A 21,980-nucleotide genomic window follows, 5' to 3' on the forward strand; every position below is an offset into this window, starting at 1 on the left:
GAGGGAAGGACGGAGGGGGCTTCCGAGCTCTGCCAGACGGGCGGCTCCGTCTTTTGAGGGGGCGGGCTCGGAAGGCCTGGAGGAAAACGAGGCGGGACCCCCGTGCCCGGCATCCCCGCCCTCTCCTTCGCCCCTCACCGCATCCCATTGTCTCCGGGGGGGGAAGCACTTAATTTTTCTCTCTCTTTTCCTCCGGGGCTTTGAAGGCGGGGCGGGAAAAACAACCCTCAGGGAGAAGTTTACATCAGTTTCGCGCCCCCCCCCCCATTTTTTGGGGGAAAAGAAATGGCGCTTTTGGGTTTGTGCTCCAGCCTCGCCGCCTGGAGTAGCCGTTAGTGGGGCGGCGGCGGCTGTGTTTAAAGCGGAGGGGGGGGAGACGGGGGTCATTTTGGGGGGGCTGGGGTGGGGGCGGTAGGGAGGAGGAGGCCTGTCCTCTGATTGGCTGCTTGGCCCCCATGATTTGGCCGGGTGGGTCGGATGGGAGGCAGTGAAAAAGGACAGCGGGGCGAGCGGGCGGCTAACTTCCACATTCGACCATGATTGAGGATGGGAGAAGGTCCCTGGTGCCCAGAGAGACGTCCGGCTTTTAATCTGGTTTAACGGCAGCAGCAGCAGCTTTTCGCCGGTGGGTGCTTGTTTTATTCTCTTTGGTTCTTTTGATTTAAATGAGGATGCGCTACGCTTATGTCTTATAGCAGTGCTTCCCAAGCTTGGCAACTTGAAGATATTTGGACTTCAACTCCCAGAATTCCCCAGCCAGCTTTGGCTGGCTGGGGAATTCTGGGAGTTGAAGTCCAAATATCTTCAAGTTGCCAAGCTTGGGAAACACTGTCTTATAGAATAGAATAGAATTCTTTATTGGCCAAGTGTGATTGGACCCACAAGGAATTTGTCTTTGGTGCAGATGTTCTCAGTGTACATAGAAGAAAAAGAGACATTTGTCAAGAATCTTGAGGTCCAACACTTAATGATTGTCCTAGGGGTCAAATAAGCAGTTGTCGGGTGTGGTCCCTTTGAGCACTAAAGGATCATAGGATGGAAATGCAATAATTATATGTTTTTCACAAAAGGTTCTCCAGGATCCACTGTGACTAAGGGGTGGTCTGGAATGGATGAAGGGTTTGTGGGGGTTTTTAAATGAAATGTTGAGGCTCTTCGGATGGATGAGGGTGCTAGAAAGAGAAAGAAAGAAAAGGAGAAGGAAGGAGAGAGAGAAAGAAAGAGAGAGAAAGAATGAAAAAGGAGAAAGAAAGAAAAAGAAGGAAGGAAGAGAGAGAGAAAGAAAGAAAGAAAAAGAGAAGGAAAGAAGGTAGGGTGGAAGGAAAGAGAGAGAGAGAGAAGAAGGAGAAAGAAAAAGAGAAGGAAAGAAGGAAGGAAGGAGAAAGAGAAATGAGAGAGAAAGAATGAAAAAGGAGAAAGAAAAAGGAAGGAAAGAAAGAGAGAAAGAAAGAAAGAAAAAGAGAAGGAAAGAAGGTAGGGTGGAAGGAAAGAGAGAGAAAGAAAGGAGAAAGAAAAAGAGAAAGAAAGAAGGAAGGAAGGAGAGAAAGAGAGAAAGAATGAAAAAGGAGAAAGAAAAAGGAAGGAAGGAGAGAGAGAAAGAAAAAAAGAGAAGGAAAGAAGGTAGGGTGGAAGGAGAGAGAGAGAGAAAGAAAGGAGAAAGAAAAAGAGAAGGAAAGAAGGAAAGAGAGAGAGAGAAAAAGAAAGAAAAGAAAGAAAGGACTTTTCCTGACAAATAAGTTTTGACATTCTCTCTTATGCTGGCTTTCCAGTTGCAGGGAATTAAAATGCATAGGAGGAATATTTCAGTCCGTTGTAGTCAAAATGGGATGTCCGTTCTGGAAAGTTAGAACTGGATTGCCTCATTCCCCTTTCATTCTGTACACAGGTGTGACCAGAACATTGGATTGACGGGTATTTATGACAACTGCCCAGGTAGTGGGGGATGGGGAATGAAAACCTCAGACAAGACACATCCATTAGTCATCCTGGCAGGAGTTGATGTCTAACACAGTGGAAGAATCGCAGAATGGGGAATGTCAAACTTGTCCATTACAGTATATTGATAGTGGAGTGATCATAGAGTTGTTGTTTTTTTTAAAGAGTATTTATTTTATTTATTTTTTTAGTTGTTGCTTTTTTGTCAAGAACGTATCGGTGGTATACAGAGATATAGTAATATTTATATACTGTACATGATACTAGTAAAAGAGAGTCATTAGGACAGGGGATGGAAGGCACACTGGTGCACTTATGCACGCCCCTCTTAGGAATCAGATGAAGTCAACCATGGATAGTCTAAGGGTACAGTTTTGGGGGTTAGGTGATGATACCACAGAGTCTGGTAGTGAGTTCTAGGCATCAACTACTCGGTTATTAAAGTCATATTTCCTGCAGTCAAGATAGGAGCGGTTTACTTTAAGGTTGTATCTGTTGAGTGCTCGTGTGTTGTTGTGGTTGAAGCTGAAGAAACAGAATACCTACCCTACGAAAGCAGACTATCAATCCTAGGTCTAGAAAGCTTAGAACTACGTCGCCTAAAATTTATTTATTTTGTCCAATGCACAATACACATTGAAGAGAATAGACATGTCGTAATATATATAAAGAAAAGGATAGAAGAAAAGATATAAAAATAGAGGAGAAGATTTATGAAAGGAAGAAAAGATAAATGAGATAAGGAGAGACAATTGGACAGGGGACGGAAGGCACACTGGTGCACTTATGCACGCCCCTTACTGACCTCTTAGGAACCTGGAGAGGTCAATCGTGGACAGTCTAAGGGAAAAATGTTGGGGGTTAGGGGCTGTTACTACTGAGTCAGGTAATGAGTTCCATGCTTCAACAACTCGATTGCTGAAGTCATATTTTTTACAGTCAAGTTTGGAGCGCTTCGTATTAAGTTTGAATCTGTTGCGTGCTCTTGTGTTGTTGCGGTTGAAGCTGAAGTAGTCATTGACAGGTAGAATGCTGCAGCATATGATCTTGTGGTCAATACTTAGATCGTGTCTTAGGCGTCGTAGTTGAATTTGATATAAATGGAGAACTTTACAGCTTGATCTTTGGATCAACCTTAAAGCTTAGGAAGGTTTTGTAAGGTATGTGTGAATATACCGTATTTTTCAGAGTATAAGGCGCACCGTAATATAAGACGCACCTTAGTTTTTGGGGAGGAAAATAGGGAAAAGAATCTGCTTATCAGATATTCATCTGGCTAGCGTCCTTAGTCTGGCCAGCTGCAGCACATTATTTTATTCCCAGGTTAGGGCTTTTAAAAAAAACCTTATTCAGAGAGGGAAACAAGGAAAAAGCTTGCAAGACATTAAAAGAGTGGCTTTATGGCCCCGAGGCCTGCCGGCAAAGCCAGGTCTTCGTGGCCTTGCGGAAGGCCAGTAGGGTGGGAGCAGTAGGGACATCGGGGGATAGTTGGTTCCATAGAGCCAGGGCAGCCACAGAGAAGGCCCTCCCTCGTGGTCCCGCCAACCTGTATTGTTTAGTTGACGGAACCTGGTCAAGACCCACCTATATCGCCAGGCATGGGGGAATTACGACATCTCCCCCAGGCTTTCTTATATTTTATGTTTGGTATGTATGTGTTGTATGGTTTTTAAATTGTTGGGGTTTTTTAATGTAATTTTATTATTAGATTTGTTCCATTGTTATACTGTTTTTATTGTTGTTGTGAGCCGCCCCGAGTCTTCGGAGAGGGGCGGCATACAAACCTAATAAATTGAATTGAATTGAATGTAGGACTTTATAGGTAATAACCAACACCTTGAATTGTGACCAGAGACTAATTGGCAGCCAATGCAGCACTCGGAGCATTGGTGATGTGTGGATTCTAATCGTCTTTTCCTTCCTTTGTCAGCCGGGAATCACTACAATCGGCATTTATTGGAAATGACCCCTGGGGGCCTCTGCGATGTCTGGACCCTCCTTTTTCTGTGTCTGGCCCCCCTTTCCTGCCATCTGTGCCCTGCCCCTTGTGAATGCTCCGAGCCAGCTCGTACAGTCAAGTGCGTCCAGAAGGAACTGACCTCCATCCCAGCTGGTATTCCGGGCTACACCCGCAACCTCTTCATAACTGGCAACCAGATCACCTACGTGGGTAGCCAGGATCTCCAAGGACTCCGCAATCTGGTCACGCTCTCCTTAGCTAACAACAGGTAAAGGTTCCTGGAAACATAGAAGACTGAGGGCAGAAAAAGACCTCCTGGTCCATCTAGTCTGCCCTTATACTATTTCCTGTATTTTATCTTAGGATGGATCTATGTTTATCCCAGGCATGTTTAAATTCAGTGACTGTGGATTTACCAACCACGTCTGCTGGAAGTTTGTTCCAAGCATCTACTACTCTTTCAGTAAAATCATACTTGATAGAATGGACCCTGCTTTAGCTGAGTATTTGCAAGGCTGTAGAAAATCCTTTTTAAATTAAAAAAATCACCACCTATATCCATTTAGAAACATAGAAGATTGACGGCAGAAAAAGACCTCATGGTCCATCATGTCTGCCCTTGTACTATTCCCTGTATTTTATCTTAGGATGGATCTAGGTTTATCCCAGTCACTGTTTAAATTTAGCAACTATGGATTGACCAACCACGTCTGCTGGAAGTTTGTTGCAAGCATCTACTACTCTCAGTAAAATAATATTTTCTCACGTTGCTTTTGATCTTTCCCCCAACTAACTTCCGATTGTGTCCCCTTGTTCTTGGGTTCACTTTCCTATTAAAAGCACTTCCCCCCTGAACCTTAAATATGAACCCTGTAAGATATTTAAATGTTTCGATCATGTCCCCCCCTTTTCCTTCTGTCCTCCAGACTCTACAGATTGAGTTCATGAAGTCTTTCCTGATACGTTTTATGCTTAAGACCTTCCACCGTTTTTGTAGCCCGTCTTTGGACCCGTTCAATTTTATCCATCTCTTTTTGTAGGCGAGGTCTCCAGAACTGAGCACAGTATTCCCAATGTGGTCTCACCAGGGCTCTATACAGTGGGATCACAATCTCCCTCTTCCTGCTTGTTATACCTCTAGCTATGCAGCCAAGCATCCTATTCTCTTTCCCTACTGCCTGACTGCACTTCCTGGTGGGTGAATTAAATTTAATATAATTTAATATAATTTAATTTAATATGATTTAATTTAATTTAATCTAATTTAATTTTATTTTATTGACCTCTATGCCGTCCATTCCCATGGGACTCAGGGCAGCTTACAACAATAATCAATACAGTACAATGTTACAAAAGTCAAATATTAAAAAAAAAACCCAACCCATTATAAAGTCCTAGTGAACTTTGCAATCAAACCCACATACTTCTATATACCAATCAATCACAATTCCGCTGTGACTAGATGTTAGCACTCACGGCCCATCAGGCCTGCTGGCAAAGCCAGGTCTTCACAGCCTTCCGGAAGGCCAGTAGGTTGGGAGCAATACGGACTTCGGGGCTGGGGGGGTAGTTGCTTCCATAGAGCCGGGGCAGCACAGAGAAGGCCCTCCCTTGTGGGCCCGCCAATCTGCATTGCTTAGTCGACGGGACCTGGAGAAGGCTAACCCTGTGTGATCTGATTGGTCAGCAAGAGACGGCCTCGTAAATCGTCCGGTCTTAAGCCATGTAGGGCTTTGAAGAACTAAGGTGAAATGGAGTACAGGGGTAGCTCTACTTAAGAACTTGATTCGTTCCGTGACCAGGTTCTTAAGTAGACACGTTTGTAAGAAGAAGCAATTTTTCCCATAGGAATCAATGTAAAAGCAAATAATGCATACAAACCCTTTAGGAAAGAAATAAAAGCATGGAATTAGGGTGGGAGGAGGAGGAGGACCGTCGCTGCTGAAGGAAGAAGGGGAGGGGACGGGAATCAAATAAATCCAAAACTTTAAGGCTTAAAAAAAAAAAAGAGGGACTCTGAGACAGCGAGGAGTAGCATGCGCCTCCCATAAACTGGCCAGGCCTTTGTGCCGCTCTCAAATTTCCTGGGAAATTTTTCCGGGCTCGGGTTCTTAAGTAGAAAATGGTTCTTAAGAAGAGGCAAAAAAATCTTGAACACCCGGTTCTTATCTAGAAAAGTTCTTAAGTAGAGGCGTTCTTAGGTAGAGGTACCACTGTATTGTGTTCTTTGAGTGTTCCTTTTATTTTTTTTAGCATAATAATAATAATAATAATAATAATAATAATAATAATTATTATTATTATTATTATTATTATTATTATTATTATTAATATTTATTAGATTTGTATGCCGCCACATCATTGACCACAATCATAGACCACTCTCTCTGTGTATGTACGTGGGCGTGCATGTATAAACAGGATGCTCAAAAATATTTTAGTCCTGATGGTACCCAATATTGATTCTGTACATCTTTGCCTTCACATGCCATACTTATTTGATTTTTTTTAAAAAAAATTAATTTCATTTTTTGACACAGTTAAATAAAACAAGTACTGTAACAAGTAAACAAAACAAAAGAACAACAAAAAAGGGATACAATACAATAAATATCACATATAATAATCCTAAAAAACAAAATAAAACCTCTCCGAAGACTCGGGGCAGCTCACAGCAACGATAAAAACAATATTATACTGGCACAAATCTAATATTAAAAATAACTAAAAACCCCATCATAATTAAAAACCAAACAGCACATACATACCAAACATAAATTATAATAAGCCTGGGGGAAAGATGTCTCAAATCCCCCATGCCTGGTGGGTCTTAAGTAGTTTACGGAAGACAAGGAGGGTGGGAGCAGTTCTAATCTCCGGGGGGAGTTGATTCCAGAGGGCCGGGGCCGCCACAGAGAAGGCTCTTCCCCTGGGGCCCGCCAGACGACATCTGTGATATATTTCAGATGAGGTTACTTTTGAGTGATTGTGGCTTTTCACCTTCCAGGATCAACGCTGTGGAGTCCCACGCCTTCTCCAATCTCCAGAGTCTGCGTTACTTGGACTTGAGTTATAACCATTTAGTCACCATCCACCCTGACGCTTTCAGCGCTAGGAACAATTCGATCCAGGAGTTGAATCTCAGTCACTCCCTCTACAACTTCTCTGCCCTCCGCCCGGTGGCAGCTGCCCTTGTCCAGGGGGGTTTCCAGAATCTCTCCAAGCTTGAGCTCACCAGCAACAAGATCATCTACTTGCCCCTTGGAATGTTATCCAGCCTCCCTAAACTCGAGTATTTAGACCTGAGGAACAATTCCTTGATAGACATCAAGAACTCTACCTTTTCTGGGCTTCATCTCAAGTACCTTGATTTGACCTCAAATGCCTTCAAAACCTTGAGGGCCGAAGCTTTGCTTGCCCTGGACAGGCAGTCCCACCTTAGCCTCTTTCTGAAAGACAACCCTTTCGTGTGCAATTGTGACATTGAAGAACTGGTCAACTGGCTGAACCAAAGCCGGCAGGTAGTAGACGTGGAAAAACTCGCCTGCATTTCCCCCCAGGATCTGAAGAACACCTCCTTAGTGGAGCTGGTGGGGACCGACCTGCAGTGCCACTACAGTCAACATAGTGACAACGTCCTTCAATCCTCGTATGCTGCCTTAGGCATCATTCTGGGGATAATCGCCATCATCTTCCTCTTAGTGCTTTACCTGAATCGCCAGGGCATCAAGACCTGGATGAATGGTCTACGGGATGCTTGCCAAAATCTGATGGAGGAGTACCACTATCGTTACGAAATGGACTCTGACCGCCGCGTCACACAAATCTCCGCAGTGGACATATGACTTCTGATAGTGTTTTTAGGTGCAGTGGTGCCTTGCCTTACAAACTTAATTGGTTCCGGGATGAGGTTGTTAAGGTGAAAAGTTTGTAAGACGAAACAATGTTTCCCATAGGAATCAATGGAAAAGCGATTAATGCGTGCAAGCCCAAAATTCACCCCTTTTTGCCATCCGAAGCACCCGTTTTTGCACTGCTGGGATTACCCTGAGGCTCCCCTCCATGGGAAACCCCATCTCTGGACTTCTGTGTTTTTGCAGCGCAAAAATGGGCACTTCGCTGGCAACGGAAGTCCGGAGGTGGGGTTTCCCAGCGAAGGGAGCCTCAGTGAAATCACAGCATCGCAAAAACACCGAAGTCCTCAAAACCCCACCTCCGGACCTCTGTGTTTTTGCGATGCTGCGATTTCATTGAGGCTCCCCTCACTGGGAAACCCTATTTCTGGACTTCTGTTGCCAGCGAAGCACCCATTTTTGCGCTGCTGGGATTCCCCTGCAGCATCACAAAACATGGAAGTCTGGAGGTGAGGGTTCCCATGGAGGGGAGCCTCAGGGAAATCCCAGCAGTGCAAAAACGGGTGCTTCGCTGGCAACAGAATTCTGGAGGCGGGGCATCCCAGCGATGGCAGTGGGTTTGTAAGGTGAAAATAGTTTGTAAGAAGAGGCAAAAAAATCTTAAACCCCAGGTTTGTATCTCGAAAAGTTTGTATGACGAGGCGTTTGTAAGACGAGGTATCACTGTATTTTCTTTCCAAGGGCATTTTTGTTCAAACAAAGCTTATGGCTTGGAGATGACACCCAAAACTCAATTTTAAAGGACTTATGTCAGTGATGGCAAACCTTTTTTCTGGTTGTGTGCCAAAAGTGTGTGTGTGTGTGTGCCCGCAATATCTGGCGTGCGTGCCGGCACCCACAATGCAACACATGTATGCACGCATGACTGCAGGAAATTTCTCCTTAGTTCTAAGTTACTTCTCTCTGGATTAGTTTCCATCCATTGCTTCTTGTTCTACCCTGAGTAGCTTGGGAGAATAGCTTGACTCCCTCTTCTTTGAGGCAACCCCTGAATCAGAATCTGCAAAATCCCCAAGCTGAACAGGAGTAGACACAACATAAGATGCACCCAAAGTTTCAGCCTCTTTTACTGGGGGGGAAAAAGGTGCATCTTGTACTTTGAAAAACACGGTAATAGAAATTAAAATTTCTCAACCATATTATGTGTGCAATCTTGGGAAAATATAACACGTGGCCAGGCATCGGCTCTTAACTTCAGCTCGTGATACATTAAAAAAAGAAAAAAAACCCTTCCAAGGCCGCCAAGCATCTGGTACATTATGTTTTATTGTATGGAAAAAAATGTCATAGTAAAAACAATTTTAACCCAATGATTCTACACAACGTTTTTGCTTTCTGTTTTACCTGAACTGATTTTTCCAAACAGCTTCGGTGATTATTTTATTGATTGATTGATTGATTGATTGATTGGATTTGTATGCCGCCCCTCTCCGTAGACTCAGGGCGGCTAACAAACTTAATTGGTTCCGGGACGAGGTTCGTAAGGTGAAAAGTTCGTAAGACGAAACAATGTTTCCCATAGGAATCAATGGAAAAGCGATTAATGCGTGCAAGCCCAAAATTCACCCCTTTTGCCAGCCGAAGTGCCCGTTTTTGCATTGCAGGGATTCCCCTGCTGCAGCATCGCAAAAACGCGGAAGTCCGGAGGTGGGGTTTCCCATGGAGGGGAGCCTCAGGGGAATCCCAGCAGCGCAAAAATGGGCGCTTCGCTGGCAATGGAAGGTCTGGAGGTGGGGTTTCCCAACAAGGGGGGCCTTCACCTGGCAATGGAAGTCTGGAGGCGAGGCATCCCAGCAGCAGCGGCGGGGGGTTCGTAAGGTGAAAATAGTTTGGAAGAAGAGGCAAAAAAATCTTAAACCCCGGGTTCGTATCTTGAAAAGTTCGTATGATGAGGGGTTCATAAGATGAGGTATCACTGTATCTCAGTTCCCTCCCCACTCCAGGGGAAGGTTACTACAAAATTCCCACTTCCTCCTGATCAGCTGGGATCAGTGTTCCCTCTAATTTTTTTTTGGGGGGGGGAAATTATAGTGTCTGAGCGGCAGTCCCTTCGGGACTAGGCGGCACAGAAATAATAAATAAATAAACAAACAAACAAACAAATAAAAAACCCACCCTGTTTTGCCTCAGAGAATTTCAAAATAAAATACTGTACTGTGGGTCTATAACAGTGAGCTCATAATAGGGCAACTCTATCAATATCAAAATGCCACTTAAATAGTTGAGCTAGTTTCAAACTAGATTTTGATTTTCTTTCTCTCTTCCTTACTCCCATTCTTTTTCTTTTTCTTTTCCTTCCTCTCTTTTTTCTATCTGTTTCTCTCTCTTCCTCTCTTCCTCTCTCTCTCCTTCCCTCTCTCTCCTTCCCTCTCGGCTTCTGGGCAGGTTTGGAAAACTCTGAGTTGATGATGATTTTTAAGTGAGCGATTGCTCACTGCTCAGCTTAGAGGGAACTATGGCTGGGATTAGAGAGGCAGAGAAAAGATGTGGGCGGGACAGTCAGAGGTGGTATTTACCAGTTCTCTGAATTTACAATTCTGCAAAAAAAGCCAAAATTTACCGGTATCTCACCGGTTGTGTACATGCACATGGCTGCCAACCTACCGGAACCAAGCACCTGGGTGCACCAGCTGCTGCCCACCATTGCTCTGATGCTAATTAGCTAGACATTCTACTCCCCTTCCCAACTTGAAAATAACTGGAGAGAACCTGGTAGAATAGGAGGAGCTTCTGTGGGGCAAGGATGAGGGAGAGAATGGGATAAGAGAGGATTCTGTGGAGCAATGCTGGGGAGAGAAGGAGAGAGGAGAGATGGATGGTAACTACTCATTAATTTTCAAGTTGTAAGTGTCGGTTTATCAAGCCAGATCACATAGTTTGGTAGCAGATGATGAGTATTCAAGTAGTAATTTTATATACGGTACACCTGGGACTTGGCTGTTTTCCCTACTAATTCCCTTTTGTTAAATGAGAACAACAACAACGATCATTGATCATACAGGAAAAGCCAGTTTCCCAATCACATCATCCTACCTCCTCTTACTTCCTACAACCTACTACAGGGTGGTTCTGAAGAGGACACTACTCCCAGCTAAACTGCCCTGCTTTTCCAGAATAGAGGAGAGTGTGTGTGTTTGTAAGAAACCTAAAATAAAACATTCTTTTCTTTTCATCCTGGGGAAGAATGTTTGCTTTCCCATGAGTTCCCTTGAAGAAGAATAGCAATAGTACTTAGACTTATACTGTATACCGATTCATAGTGCTTTTTCAGCCCTCTCTAAGCGGTTTACAGAGTCAGCATATATTGCCCTCAACAATCTGGGTCCTCATTTGACCCACCTCGGAAGGATGGAAGGCCGAGTCAACCTGAAGGCTCCCTCCCACCTTGGGGACGGAGGTGGAGGCTTGGATTGCGCATACCCTAACATTGGGCACCCAACCCCTGTGTCGTCTGCATTACTTAATCTTAGTTTAGTTTAACATTGGCTAATATTGGCTAGCCATGGTCTTGGGTTGGGGGGAACCTTGTGCAAATTCCAGCCAGCGTACTGTTTTAGTTGTTGTTGTTATTATTATTATTTTATTCACAAAAAATCAGTTATGCTGGATTTCGTGTCACAATCTCACAAGTCAAACACTTCCCAAGCGTCTAGGACTGTGTGATGTATTTTCGTATGATGCGTGCAGATCCAAATACGGTGGCCTTTTGCAACTGACAGATCGTGGTTTTGTCAATGTTGGCTGAGGTCTTTTGGCACAGCACCCGATGTGCTGATTACTACTGGGACCATCTGAACTGATTTTAATAATAATAATAATAATAATAATAATAATAATAATGATAAAGATCTTAGCGTACATTTGAAAACCATCGTAATTGACAAAATCTCCATCTGTCAATTGCAAAAGGCCACTTTACCGGGGTCGGCACACATAATTTGCCGCTACATCACGCAGTCCTAGGTGCTTGGGAAGCGCCCGACTGGTGAAGAAATGCGAAATCCAGCATAGTGATGTTTGCTGTGTTGTATTGACGTAATAATAATAATAATAATAATAACAACAACAACAACAACAATAATAATAATAATAGGAAGAAGAACAACAACAACAGCTTGTGTGTATGTCTGTTTAATAATGGTTTTTTTTTTAACATTTTAAATTGTAAATTATTAGATTTGTTATAAACTGTTTTTTATTGTGTTGTGAGCCGCCCCGAGTTAGAGTTGGAAGGGACCCTGTAGGTCATCTAGTCCAACCCCCTCCTCTCATTTCGGACAAATGTTTGAGGAGGAGGGAGAAGCAGCCGGCGGGGCGAAAGGGCGCCCCAACGTCCCTCCCACCCATCCCCGCTTGGCCGAGTCGAGCGCCTTCCGACTCCGCTCCAGTTCCGCCCAGGCAGCCGCTGGGACTCCAGGCCTGGTTTCCCGGCGGCTGAAGCTGGGCGGTCTCTCCCTCCTCCTCCTGCTGCGGTTTTATTCAGCCGGGGCTCCAGCTGAGCCTGCCTCGCGGGCGCCTCAGTCGAGGAGAGGCTGCCCGGCCGGGCGCACCGAGGGCGCTTCCAAAGGACGGGCTGCCTTCTCCTGATTTCTCCGAGGGGAGGGCTCCGTCGGCCGCCTCGGTTACTCGCCCGCTCGGCGAGTCTTGCAGAAACGGAGGGACCCCCTCCCCACACGCACACACCTGGACAGGTAACGCGCGCGCTCCCTGCAAACTTTCCTCCAAACTTTGGAGTTGGCGTAGAAGTGGGCCGGTTTGGAAACATATGGCCGGCCCGAGGCAAGCTCGGAAAGCGAGCCAAGAGGAAGCCGCTGGAAGAAAAGCAAAGAGGGGGTGGTGGCTGGTGCCTTGTCCTTGTAGGTGGCACCCTCGCTGGCTGTTGTGCCCGTTGTGCGCGCACCTGCTTGGGCACGGCGAAGAAGGGGAGCCTAGGTGCGTGCGTATTTGCGCGCGCGCTTGTTTGGGGAGCGGTAACCTGCGAGGCGTGTTCAGACGACACGCTAAGCCTTGGGGTTGTTTCCCCCCCCCTCGAACTTGGCTGGACTTGTGCAATCAGTATGTATGTATGTATGTATGTATGTATGTATGTATGTATGTATGTATGTATGTATGTATGTATGTATGTATGTCTTTGTTAGTCTAAACAAATATATTAAAGACACAACAACCCTTTTGCAATAAGGACTTAGAACTAAATAATGAAAGTTTGTACTTGAGCCTAGGAGAACTTCCTTTTTTATTTGCCTGTTACTTCAAAATGTGGAAAGTCCCAAAGGGGGAGGAGAAACAAATTACCTGCACATGTTGCTTAAAGGGAACTTTTACTTACACTCAGAATTTACATCTTGTTTAAAACTTTTGTGCCCTTTCTATTGTCCCAAGGCTCTTCTGGCAGGTTCAGGGGGAAAAAAAACCCAATGGTATTCTTGAGTGGTGAGCTACAAGCCATTTAAAAAGGAAGGTAAGATGTAAAACCAGTTTTGTATAATGGTTGAGTTTGTTGGCCTAGACAGCAGGAGATTATGACATTCTAGTTTTGTCTTAGGTGTGAAAGATGGCTGGGTACCAACCGCCAGGAGACTGTGAGTTCTAGTTTTGTCTTAGGTGTGAAAGATGGCTGGGTACCAATTGCCAGGAGACTGTGAGTTCTAGTTTTGTCTTAGGTATGAAAGATGGCTGCGTACCAATCGCCAGGAGACTGTGAGTTCTAGTTCGGCCTTATGAATGAAATCTGGCTGGGTGACTTTGAGCCGGTGACTCTCTGCTCAAACCACCTCATAGGGTGGTGGCTATGAGACAAAATAGGAGGAGGAAGAAATATTGAGCATATTTGCTGGTTTGAGTAACTTGGCAACTTTAAGACATCAGCTCCCAGAATTCTCCAGCCAGGTATGGGAGTTGAAGTTTACAAATCTTTTTTTTCCCAAAAAGTTTTTTTTATTTTTCTCCACCTTCTCAAATACAAATTTAATATGTAAATACCTTCCAATATTACATACGCCATACAGAGTTCATAATAATACATTTTATCCATTATTCATAGACCCATATTCTTTTTAAAAAATGTATTAACCAACACCAGCCTGCCCCTTTAAATACCCTTTCTTCCACTCCCCTTCCTCCCTCCCTCTTTCCTCCTCCTACCTACTTTCCCTTCATTCTCCTGAACCTCTTTCTTTCTTTCTTTCTTTCTTTCTTTCTTTCTTTCTTTTTCTTTCTTTTTCTATCTTCCTTCCTTCCTTCCATCCTTCCTTCCCTCCCTCCATCTCTTTCTCTCTCTCTCTCTCCACCTCTCACTCCTTCTCTACCTTCCTTTCTACGTCCTCTTCACTCCTCTAATACCTTTCCTGCGTGTCCCGACCTGTTAAATTAAAATAATAAATAATTATATTAGCAGACTGTCGCTGTAAAATCAACTTTGAGAATCACTAATTTTCTAATTTATTGCTTATGACTCCAGGAAACAAATAAGGATTTTTGTTTTAGGTATATAGTGCCAAATTCCCCTTCCTCCACTTAAAAGAACCCCTAATTTTGTCATCCAGATTCTCCATCTAATTGAACCCCACTTTTAACTCCAACTTTGATATTTATCCTCTTTACTTTCCCATATAGTTGTGGTTTCTTATTCCTTTTCATTTTAAGGCCTGTTGCTCCCTTCCTTTCCTTAGTCTTTTTTTCTCAATATTTCTCAATATTCTGCTACTGCACCTGGGCAGGTATCAAAATCACACACGGAAAGACAGGGTCGGTTTTACTCCAGAATCAGTTGTCATTAAGAAAAAGTACAAGGCCATTATAGGAACTGGTCAGCTTAATCACAAACACAGAAGATAGAAACTTAGAAGATTGACTGCAGAAAAAGACCTCATGGTCCCTCTAATCTGCCCTTATACTATTTCCTGTATTTTATCTTAAGATGGATCTATGTTTATCCCAGGCATGTTTAAATTCAGTGACTGTGGATTTACCAACCATGTCTGCTGGAAATTTATTCCAAGCATCTACTACTCTTTCAGTGAAATAATATTTTCTCACGTTGCTTCTGATCTTTCCCCCAACTAACCTCAGATTGTGCCCCCTTGTTCTTGGGTTCACTTTCCTATTAAAAACACTTCCCTCCTGAACCCTTTAACATATTTAAATGTTTCGATCACGTCCCCCTCTTTCCCTTCTGTCCTCCAGACTCTACAGATTGAGTTCATGAAGTCTTTCCTGATATGTTTTATGCTTAAGACCTTCCACCATTCTTGTAGCCTGTCTTTGGACCCGTTCAATTTGATCAATCTCCTTTTGTAGGTCAGGTCTCCAGAACTGGACACAGTATTATTCCAAATGGGGTCTCACCAGCGCTCTATACAGCGGAATCACACTCTCCCTCTTCCTGCTTGTGATACCTCTAGCCATGCAGCCAAGCATTCTACTCGCTTTCCCTACCGCATGACTGCACTGTTCACCCGTTTTGAGACTGTCAGAAATCACTACCCCTAAATCATTTTTTTAAAGTTCTGAAGCTGCTTTTAGGAATTCTGTTCAGATGGTCGTATTATTTTATCTTCCATTGAGTTGGATCAAGTCCAGCTGTCCTTTTAAAGAATGGTTTCTTTAAAATAAAAATATAAAAAGATCTTGGTTGAGCAAAACCTCAAAAAAGCATAGTAGATACCCCAAATAAACAAAAGTGCCTTTTAATATAGTTTTTTCCTACTTACGACCAGTGTTCCCTCTAATTTGTTTGGGGGGTGGGCGGAAAAGTATAGTGTCTGAGCGGCAGTCCCTTCGGGACCGGGTGGCACAGAAATAATAAATAAACAAACAAACAAAAAACCCACCCTGTTTTGCCTGAGAGAATTTCAAAATAAAATACTGTACTGTGTGTCTATAACAGTGAGCTCATAATAGGGCAACTCTATCAATATCAAAATGCCACTTAAATAGTTGAGCTAGTTTCAAACTAGATTTTGATTTTCTTTCTCTCTTCCTTACTCCCCTTCTTTTTCTTTCTCTTTTCCTTCCTCTCTTTTTTCTACCTGTTTCTCTCTCTTCCTCTCTCTCTCCTTCCCTCTCACTCTTTCCCTCTCGGCTTCTGGGCAGGTTTGGAAAACTCTGAGTTGATGATGATTTTTAAGTCAGCGATTGCTCACTGCTCAGCTTAGAGGGAACTATGCTTACGACTCCCCTTTCTACGAAGCTGCTAAAAGTTTTAAACCCATTTAATCCATGGCTTGTAGTAGGCGGTCCTTAATTTTAACAGCAGCCTCTCCTTTATTGCATGGTGTGTGCACACAAAACTCTTTTAGCAAGGATATTCTTTGTTTAGCAAGGGAGTGTCTATGTTCTTATAGGCGAAGCTTGTAAATACCCGAAGAGGAACTTGCATTGTTTCTACAGGACCTTTACACATTTTTCATCGTTTCTCCCATAGCATTTTGTTTCTTGTTTGTTTTTCTTAATATTTGAGGTACAGCTCTCTCTTTCTTTCCCTACCACCCACATCTTCAATCAGGGTCGCTTTGGGGAGTCCCAGAGGGACCACAATCAGCACAAGGGGAGAGACACACTATCAGTGTGTTTTTGTGTAGATGAGAGGTGAGGTGTCTGTGCGTAAGCCCTTAACATTTGTCGAAACAGGATGTGGCTGTTCGGTAGCATCCTACCTTGCTTTGAAAGTAACACAAAAGTATCGCGTTGGCAGTTCTGTGTTAGCAAAAACTCCAGAAGAGAAGGATTTAGGGGTAGTGATTTCTGACAGACTCAAAATGGGTGAACAGTGCGGTCAGGCGTTAGGGAAAGCGAGTAGGATGCTTGGCTGCATAGCTGGAGGTATAACAAGCAGGAAGAGGGAGATTGTGATCCCCTTATACAGAGCGCTGGTGAGACCACATTTGGAATAATACTGTGTTCAGTTCTGGAGACCTCACCTACAAAAAGATATTGACAAAATTGACCGGGTCCAAAGACGGGCTACAAGAATGGTGGAAGGTCTTAAGCATAAAACGTATCAGGAAAGACTTAATGAACTCAATCTGTATCATCTGGAGGACAGAAGGAAAAGGGGGGACTTGATCGAAACATTTAAATATGTTCAAGGGTTAAATAAGGTTCAGGAAGGAAGTGTTTTTTAATAGGAAAGTGAACCCAAGAACAAGGGGGCACAATCTAAGGTTAGTTGGGGGAAAGATCAGAAGCATCGTGAGAAAATATTATTTGACTGAAAGAGTAGTAGATGCTTGGAACAAACTTCCAGCAGACGTGGTTGGTAAATCCACAGTCACTGAATTTAAACATGCCTGGGATAAACTTATTATTATTATTATTATTATTATTATTATTATTATTATTATTATGTCAATACAACACAGCAAACGAGATCACTATGCTGGATTTCGTATTTCATCACCAGTCGGGCGCTTCCCAAGCACCTAGGACTGCGTGATGTAGCGGCGAATTATGTTTGCCAATCCCAGTAAAGCGGCCTTTTGCAATTGACAGATGGAGATTTTGTCAATTCCGATGGTTTTCAAATGTCTGCTGAGATCCTTTGGCACTGCGGCCAGCGTGCCAAGGACCACTGGGACCACTTTCACTGGCTTATGCCAGAGTCGTTGCAGCTCGATTTTTAGATCTTCGTATTTCACTAATTTCTCTAGCTGCTTCTCCTCAATTCTGCTGTCTACTTGGATGTCGATGATCCATATTTTCTTTTTCTCCACAATCACAATGTCTGGTGTGTTATGCTTCAGAATTCGGTCTGTCGGAAGTCGGAAGTCCCACAGTAGTTTTGCTTGCTCATTTCCGACCACTTTTTCGGGCTTATGATCCCACCAGTTCTTTGCCATTGGTAAATAGTAGTTCCGGCACAAGTTCCAGTGGATCATCTGTTGTTGTTGTTGTTGTTGTTGTTGATGTTGTTGTTGTTATTATTATTATTATTATTATTATTATTATTATTATTCATTAGATTTGTATGCCACCCCTCTCCGTAGACTCATATATCCATCCTAAGATAAAATACAGGAAATAGTATAAGGACAGACTAGACGGACCATGAGGTCTTTTTCTGCTGTCAGTCTTCTATGTTTCTATGTCTTTTGCAGAAAAAAGATGTGGGGTGTCAATTCCCAGGGACACAGGCAGGATCTGGCCCATGAGGTGCTTAGATCTGGCCTGCAGGACGTCCCTGGAAACAGCGAAGACCTGTAGTGCCACTGCCCGTGAAAATGGAGTGTGACCTTCCCAGGCTCCGTTTTTGGCTGCAATGGTCTCCTGCAGCCCTCTGCCGGTGAAAATGGAGCTCGGAGAGGCTGAACGTTGCCCACACTGGCTCCAAGTTTTGGCATGTGACCAAAATTGAGGTGCTTGGCAACTGGTTCCCATTTATGACCGCTACTGTGCCTCCCAAGATCGCAACCTTCTCACAAGTCAATGGAGAAGTCAGATTCTCTTAACAATCAGAGCGATCAACCAATGGAACAACCTGCCAGCGGACGTTGTGAACTCCAACACTCTGGACATTTTTAAGAGAAGATTGAACTGCCACTTGACTGGTGTGCTATAGGGTTCCTGCTTGGGCAGGGGGTTGAACTTTATTTATTTATTTATTTATTTATTTATTTATTTATTTATTTATTTATTTATTTATTTATTTATTTATTTATTTATTTATTTATTTATTTTATTCATTTGTCCAATACACAAATACATAGGAAGAAAAATAGACATGTAGTAATATACATAAGGGTAAAGTGAACTTAGAGGAGAGGATATATGAAAGAAAATATATATATATGATAAGTGAGAGAAAGGAAAGACAATTGGACAGGGGACGAAAGGCACACCAGTGCACTTATGTACGCCCCTTACTGGCCTCTTAGGAACCTGGAGAGGTCAATCGTGGAGAGTCTAAGGGAGAAATGTTGGGGGTTAGGGGTTGACACAATTGAGTCCGGTAATGAGTTCCACGCTTCGATAACTCGATTGTTGAAATCATATTTTTTACAGTCAAGTTTGGAGCGACTAATATTAAGTTTGAATCTGTTGCGTGCTCTTGTGTTGTTGCGGTTGAAGCTGAAGTAGTCATTGACCGGTAGGACGTTGCAGCATATGATCTTGTGGGCAATACTCAAATCGTGTTTTAGGCGCCGTAGTTCTAGGCTTTCTAGGCCCAGGATTGTTATTCTATTTTCGTAGGATATTCTGTTTTGAGTGGAGGAGTGAAGGGCTCTTCTGGTGAAATATCTTTGGATATTTTCAAGGGTGTTGATGTCTGAGATGTGATATGGGTTCCAGACAGATGATGGCCAGACAACTAGATGGCCTTCATGGTCCCTTTCAACTCTAACAAACAAACAAACAAACAAACAAACAAACAAACAAACAAACAAACAAACAAACCTGCTTACTAACTTATCGACTGCAGTGATTCACATTAACAACTGTGGCAAGAAAAATCCTAAAATGGAGCAAAGGAGACTTAACAAACGTCTCCCTTAACAACATCAATTTTGGGCTCAATTGTGATTGCAAGTTGAGGACTACCTGTGCCAATAGGAGGATACGAAAACTAAAGTAAACACTGGCTCCTGTTGCTTTTAAATCGTGTGATTCTCAGGTTGTGGCAGAGCAGGCTTTTTTTAAAAAAAAAAGTTACTTTTTTTTACAGTGCATTTTAATCTATTTATGCTTTCCCAAAGTTTTTCCTTGAACGATAAGGCAGCTTCAGAAGCCAAGGTAAACTAACCCATGCCAGGAGTCGCAAAGAGCTTGCAGTTTTTAGCAGAAAGAAAACCCTAGTGATGATAAATATACACAGAGGAAGTAAAGGTGTGAAAATGGGGCTGCTACACATATAAATTGTGTTCTTATTTTTTTTGCTCTGATAAATATAGGAGACTATAGGATAGTGGAGAATATAAACCTTCTCCTACAGCTTCCTGGTCAATTCCCTAATGCTAAGCACCCATTTTTGTAGTGCATCATTGGGCTTTTTGCAAGTTTATTTATTTATTTTATTTATTTGTTTGTTTTGTCAAATATGTATTGGAGGCATACAAAGTTATAACAGTGTTTTTATACATGATACTAGTAAAAGAGAAACATTAGGACAGGGGATGGGAGGCACGCTGGTGCACTTATGCACGCCCCTTACTGACCTCTTAGGAATCGGGAGAGGTCAATAGTGCATTGTCTAAGGGTCAAATTTTGGGGGTTTGGTGATAATACTACAGAGTCTGGTAGTGAGTCCCATGCATCAACTACTCAGTTACTAAAGTCGTATTTCCTGCAGTCAAGTTTGGAGTGGTTTACTTTAAGTTTGTATTTGTTGTGTGCTTTTGTGTTGTTGTGGTTGGAGTTGAACTAGTCCTTGACAGGAAGGACATTGTAGCAGATGATTTAATGAACTAGGCTTAGGTTGTGTTTAAGGCGACGTAGTTGTAAGCTTTCTAAACCTAGGATTGTGTAAGTCTGGTTGCATAGGATATTCCGTTGCGTGTGGAGGAGTGGAGGGCTCTTCTCTTGAAGTATTTCTGGACGTTTTCAAAAGCATTTATGTCCGATGCGCGGTATGGATTCTAGACTGATGATCTGTATTCGAGAATTGGTCTGGCGAAGGTTTTGTACACTCTGGTTAGTAGCATGATATTACCAGAGAAGAAGCTGCATAGGATTAGATTAACAACTCTTGAAGCCTTTTTGGCGATGTGTAATACTTCACATCACCTTGTTCTTTGCTGAGATTTCTCCATTTTCAAAACTTGGAAGGAACACCCAGTTCTACATCTCCACCCCATGTCCAGTCAACGAAGCAGTGGAAATGATGTGCCAGTGCCTGGAGGCTGTTGGGGCCTGGATGGGTGTCAACAAACTCAAACTCAACCCAGACAAGACAGAGTGGCTGTGGGTCTTGCCTCCCAAGGACAATTCCATCTGTCCGTCCATTACCCTGGGGGGAGAATCATTGACCCCCTCAGAGAGGGTTTGCAACTTGGGCGTCCTCTTCAATCCACAGCTCACATTAGAGAAACACCTTTCAGCTGTGGCGAGGGGGGCGTTCGCCCAGGTTCGCCTGGTGCACCAGTTGCGGCCCTATTTGGACCGGGACTCACTGCTCACAGTCACTCATGCCCTCATCACCTCGAGGCTCGACTACTGTAACGCTCTCTACATGGGGCTACCTTTGAAAAGTGTTCGGAAACTGCAGATGGTGCAGAATGCAGCTGCAAGAGCAATCATGGGCTTTCCCAAATATGCCCATGTTACGTTCACGTTTCTTCAACACTCCGTGGCTTGCATTGGTTGCCGATCAGTTTCCGGTCACAATTCAAAGTGTTGGTTATGACCTATAAAGCCCCTCATGGCACCAGACCAGATTACCTCAGGGACCGCCTTCTGCTGCACGAATCCCAGCGACCAGTTAGGTCCCACAGACTGGGTCTTCTCCGGGTCCCGTCAACTAAACAATGTCGCTTGGCGGGACCCAGGAGAAGAGCCTTCTCTGTGGCGGCCCCGGCCCTCTGGAACCAACTCCCCCCAGAGATTAGAATTGTCCCCACCCTCCTTGCCTTTCGTAAGCTACTTAAAACCCACCTCTGCCGCCAGGCATGGGGGAATTAAGACTTTTTTCTCCCCCTAGGCCTTTACAATTTATGCATGGTATGTTTGTATGTATGATTGGTTTTTATATAATGGGTTTTTAACTGTTTTAGTATTGGATTATTATTATTATATGCTGTTTTATTACTGTTGTTAGCCGCCCCGAGTCTGCGGAGAGGGGCGGCATACAAATAAAATAAAATAAAATAAAATAAAATAAAATAAAATAAAATAAATAAATAAATAATTTTATATTTTTTACCCCACAAGCCATAATAAATAGGCCTGCTTGTAATAGGTGTTTGAAAAGCGAGAAGCCTATCTTGGAATCTAATATCAGAGCTTGCATTAGCGGAAGCTAGCCTGTTAGTGCCCAAGCAACAAACCAGCCCAGCCAGCCCACCAACCCAACCAACCAGCCAGCCACAGACCAGTAGAAATGGAGTTGAAGTCTTCAATGAAACACAGCAGCAGTAGGAAGTTGTGGAAAAAATATATTTACTTCTTTATACCACTACTACTACTGTCTATACTATACATACAACAAACTAGTACCTTGCCTACAACTATCTTAGTTC

General features: G+C 43.4%; 2 protein-coding genes across 5 annotated transcripts in view; both read left to right on the forward strand.

The window, feature by feature from the left end:
• The first annotated feature begins 535 nt into the window (after nt 1–535).
• Nucleotides 536–7,904, forward strand: LOC139173973 (trophoblast glycoprotein-like). The gene is made up of 3 exons (XM_070763950.1): nt 536–625; nt 3,866–4,163; nt 6,903–7,904. Exons 2-3 carry the CDS (start codon nt 3,898–3,900, stop codon nt 7,738–7,740), a joined length of 1,104 nt encoding a protein of 367 aa, XP_070620051.1. The 5' UTR covers nt 536–625; nt 3,866–3,897; the 3' UTR covers nt 7,741–7,904.
• Nucleotides 7,905–12,195: 4,291 nt separating this feature from the next.
• The window catches only part of SYTL1 (synaptotagmin like 1), a 50,257-nt gene continuing 40,472 nt past the window's right edge, over nt 12,196–21,980 (forward strand). Inside the window, exons 1-2 of one of the 4 annotated variants that reach the window (XM_070764161.1) lie at nt 12,272–12,500; nt 13,192–13,270. The gene's annotated coding sequence lies outside the window, so the exon portion shown is untranslated. Of the gene's footprint in view, nt 12,501–13,191; nt 13,271–21,980 lie in introns of all 4 variants that reach the window. The other 3 variants (XM_070764163.1, XM_070764159.1, XM_070764162.1) reach the window with 3 other exon arrangements.

Source organism: Erythrolamprus reginae, chromosome 11 (assembly GCF_031021105.1).
Source record: "Erythrolamprus reginae isolate rEryReg1 chromosome 11, rEryReg1.hap1, whole genome shotgun sequence".
Classification (NCBI taxonomy): Eukaryota; Metazoa; Chordata; class Lepidosauria; order Squamata; family Dipsadidae; genus Erythrolamprus; species Erythrolamprus reginae.

Bases quoted from the DNA above. Each gene is read 5' to 3' on its own strand.
- LOC139173973 (XM_070763950.1), top strand. From the start codon at position 3,898: ATGACCCCTGGGGGCCTCTGCGATGTCTGGACCCTCCTTTTTCTGTGT. The intron at 4,164-6,902 runs GTAAAGGTTCCT...TTCACCTTCCAG, and splicing joins CTCTCCTTAGCTAACAACAG to GATCAACGCTGTGGAGTCCC.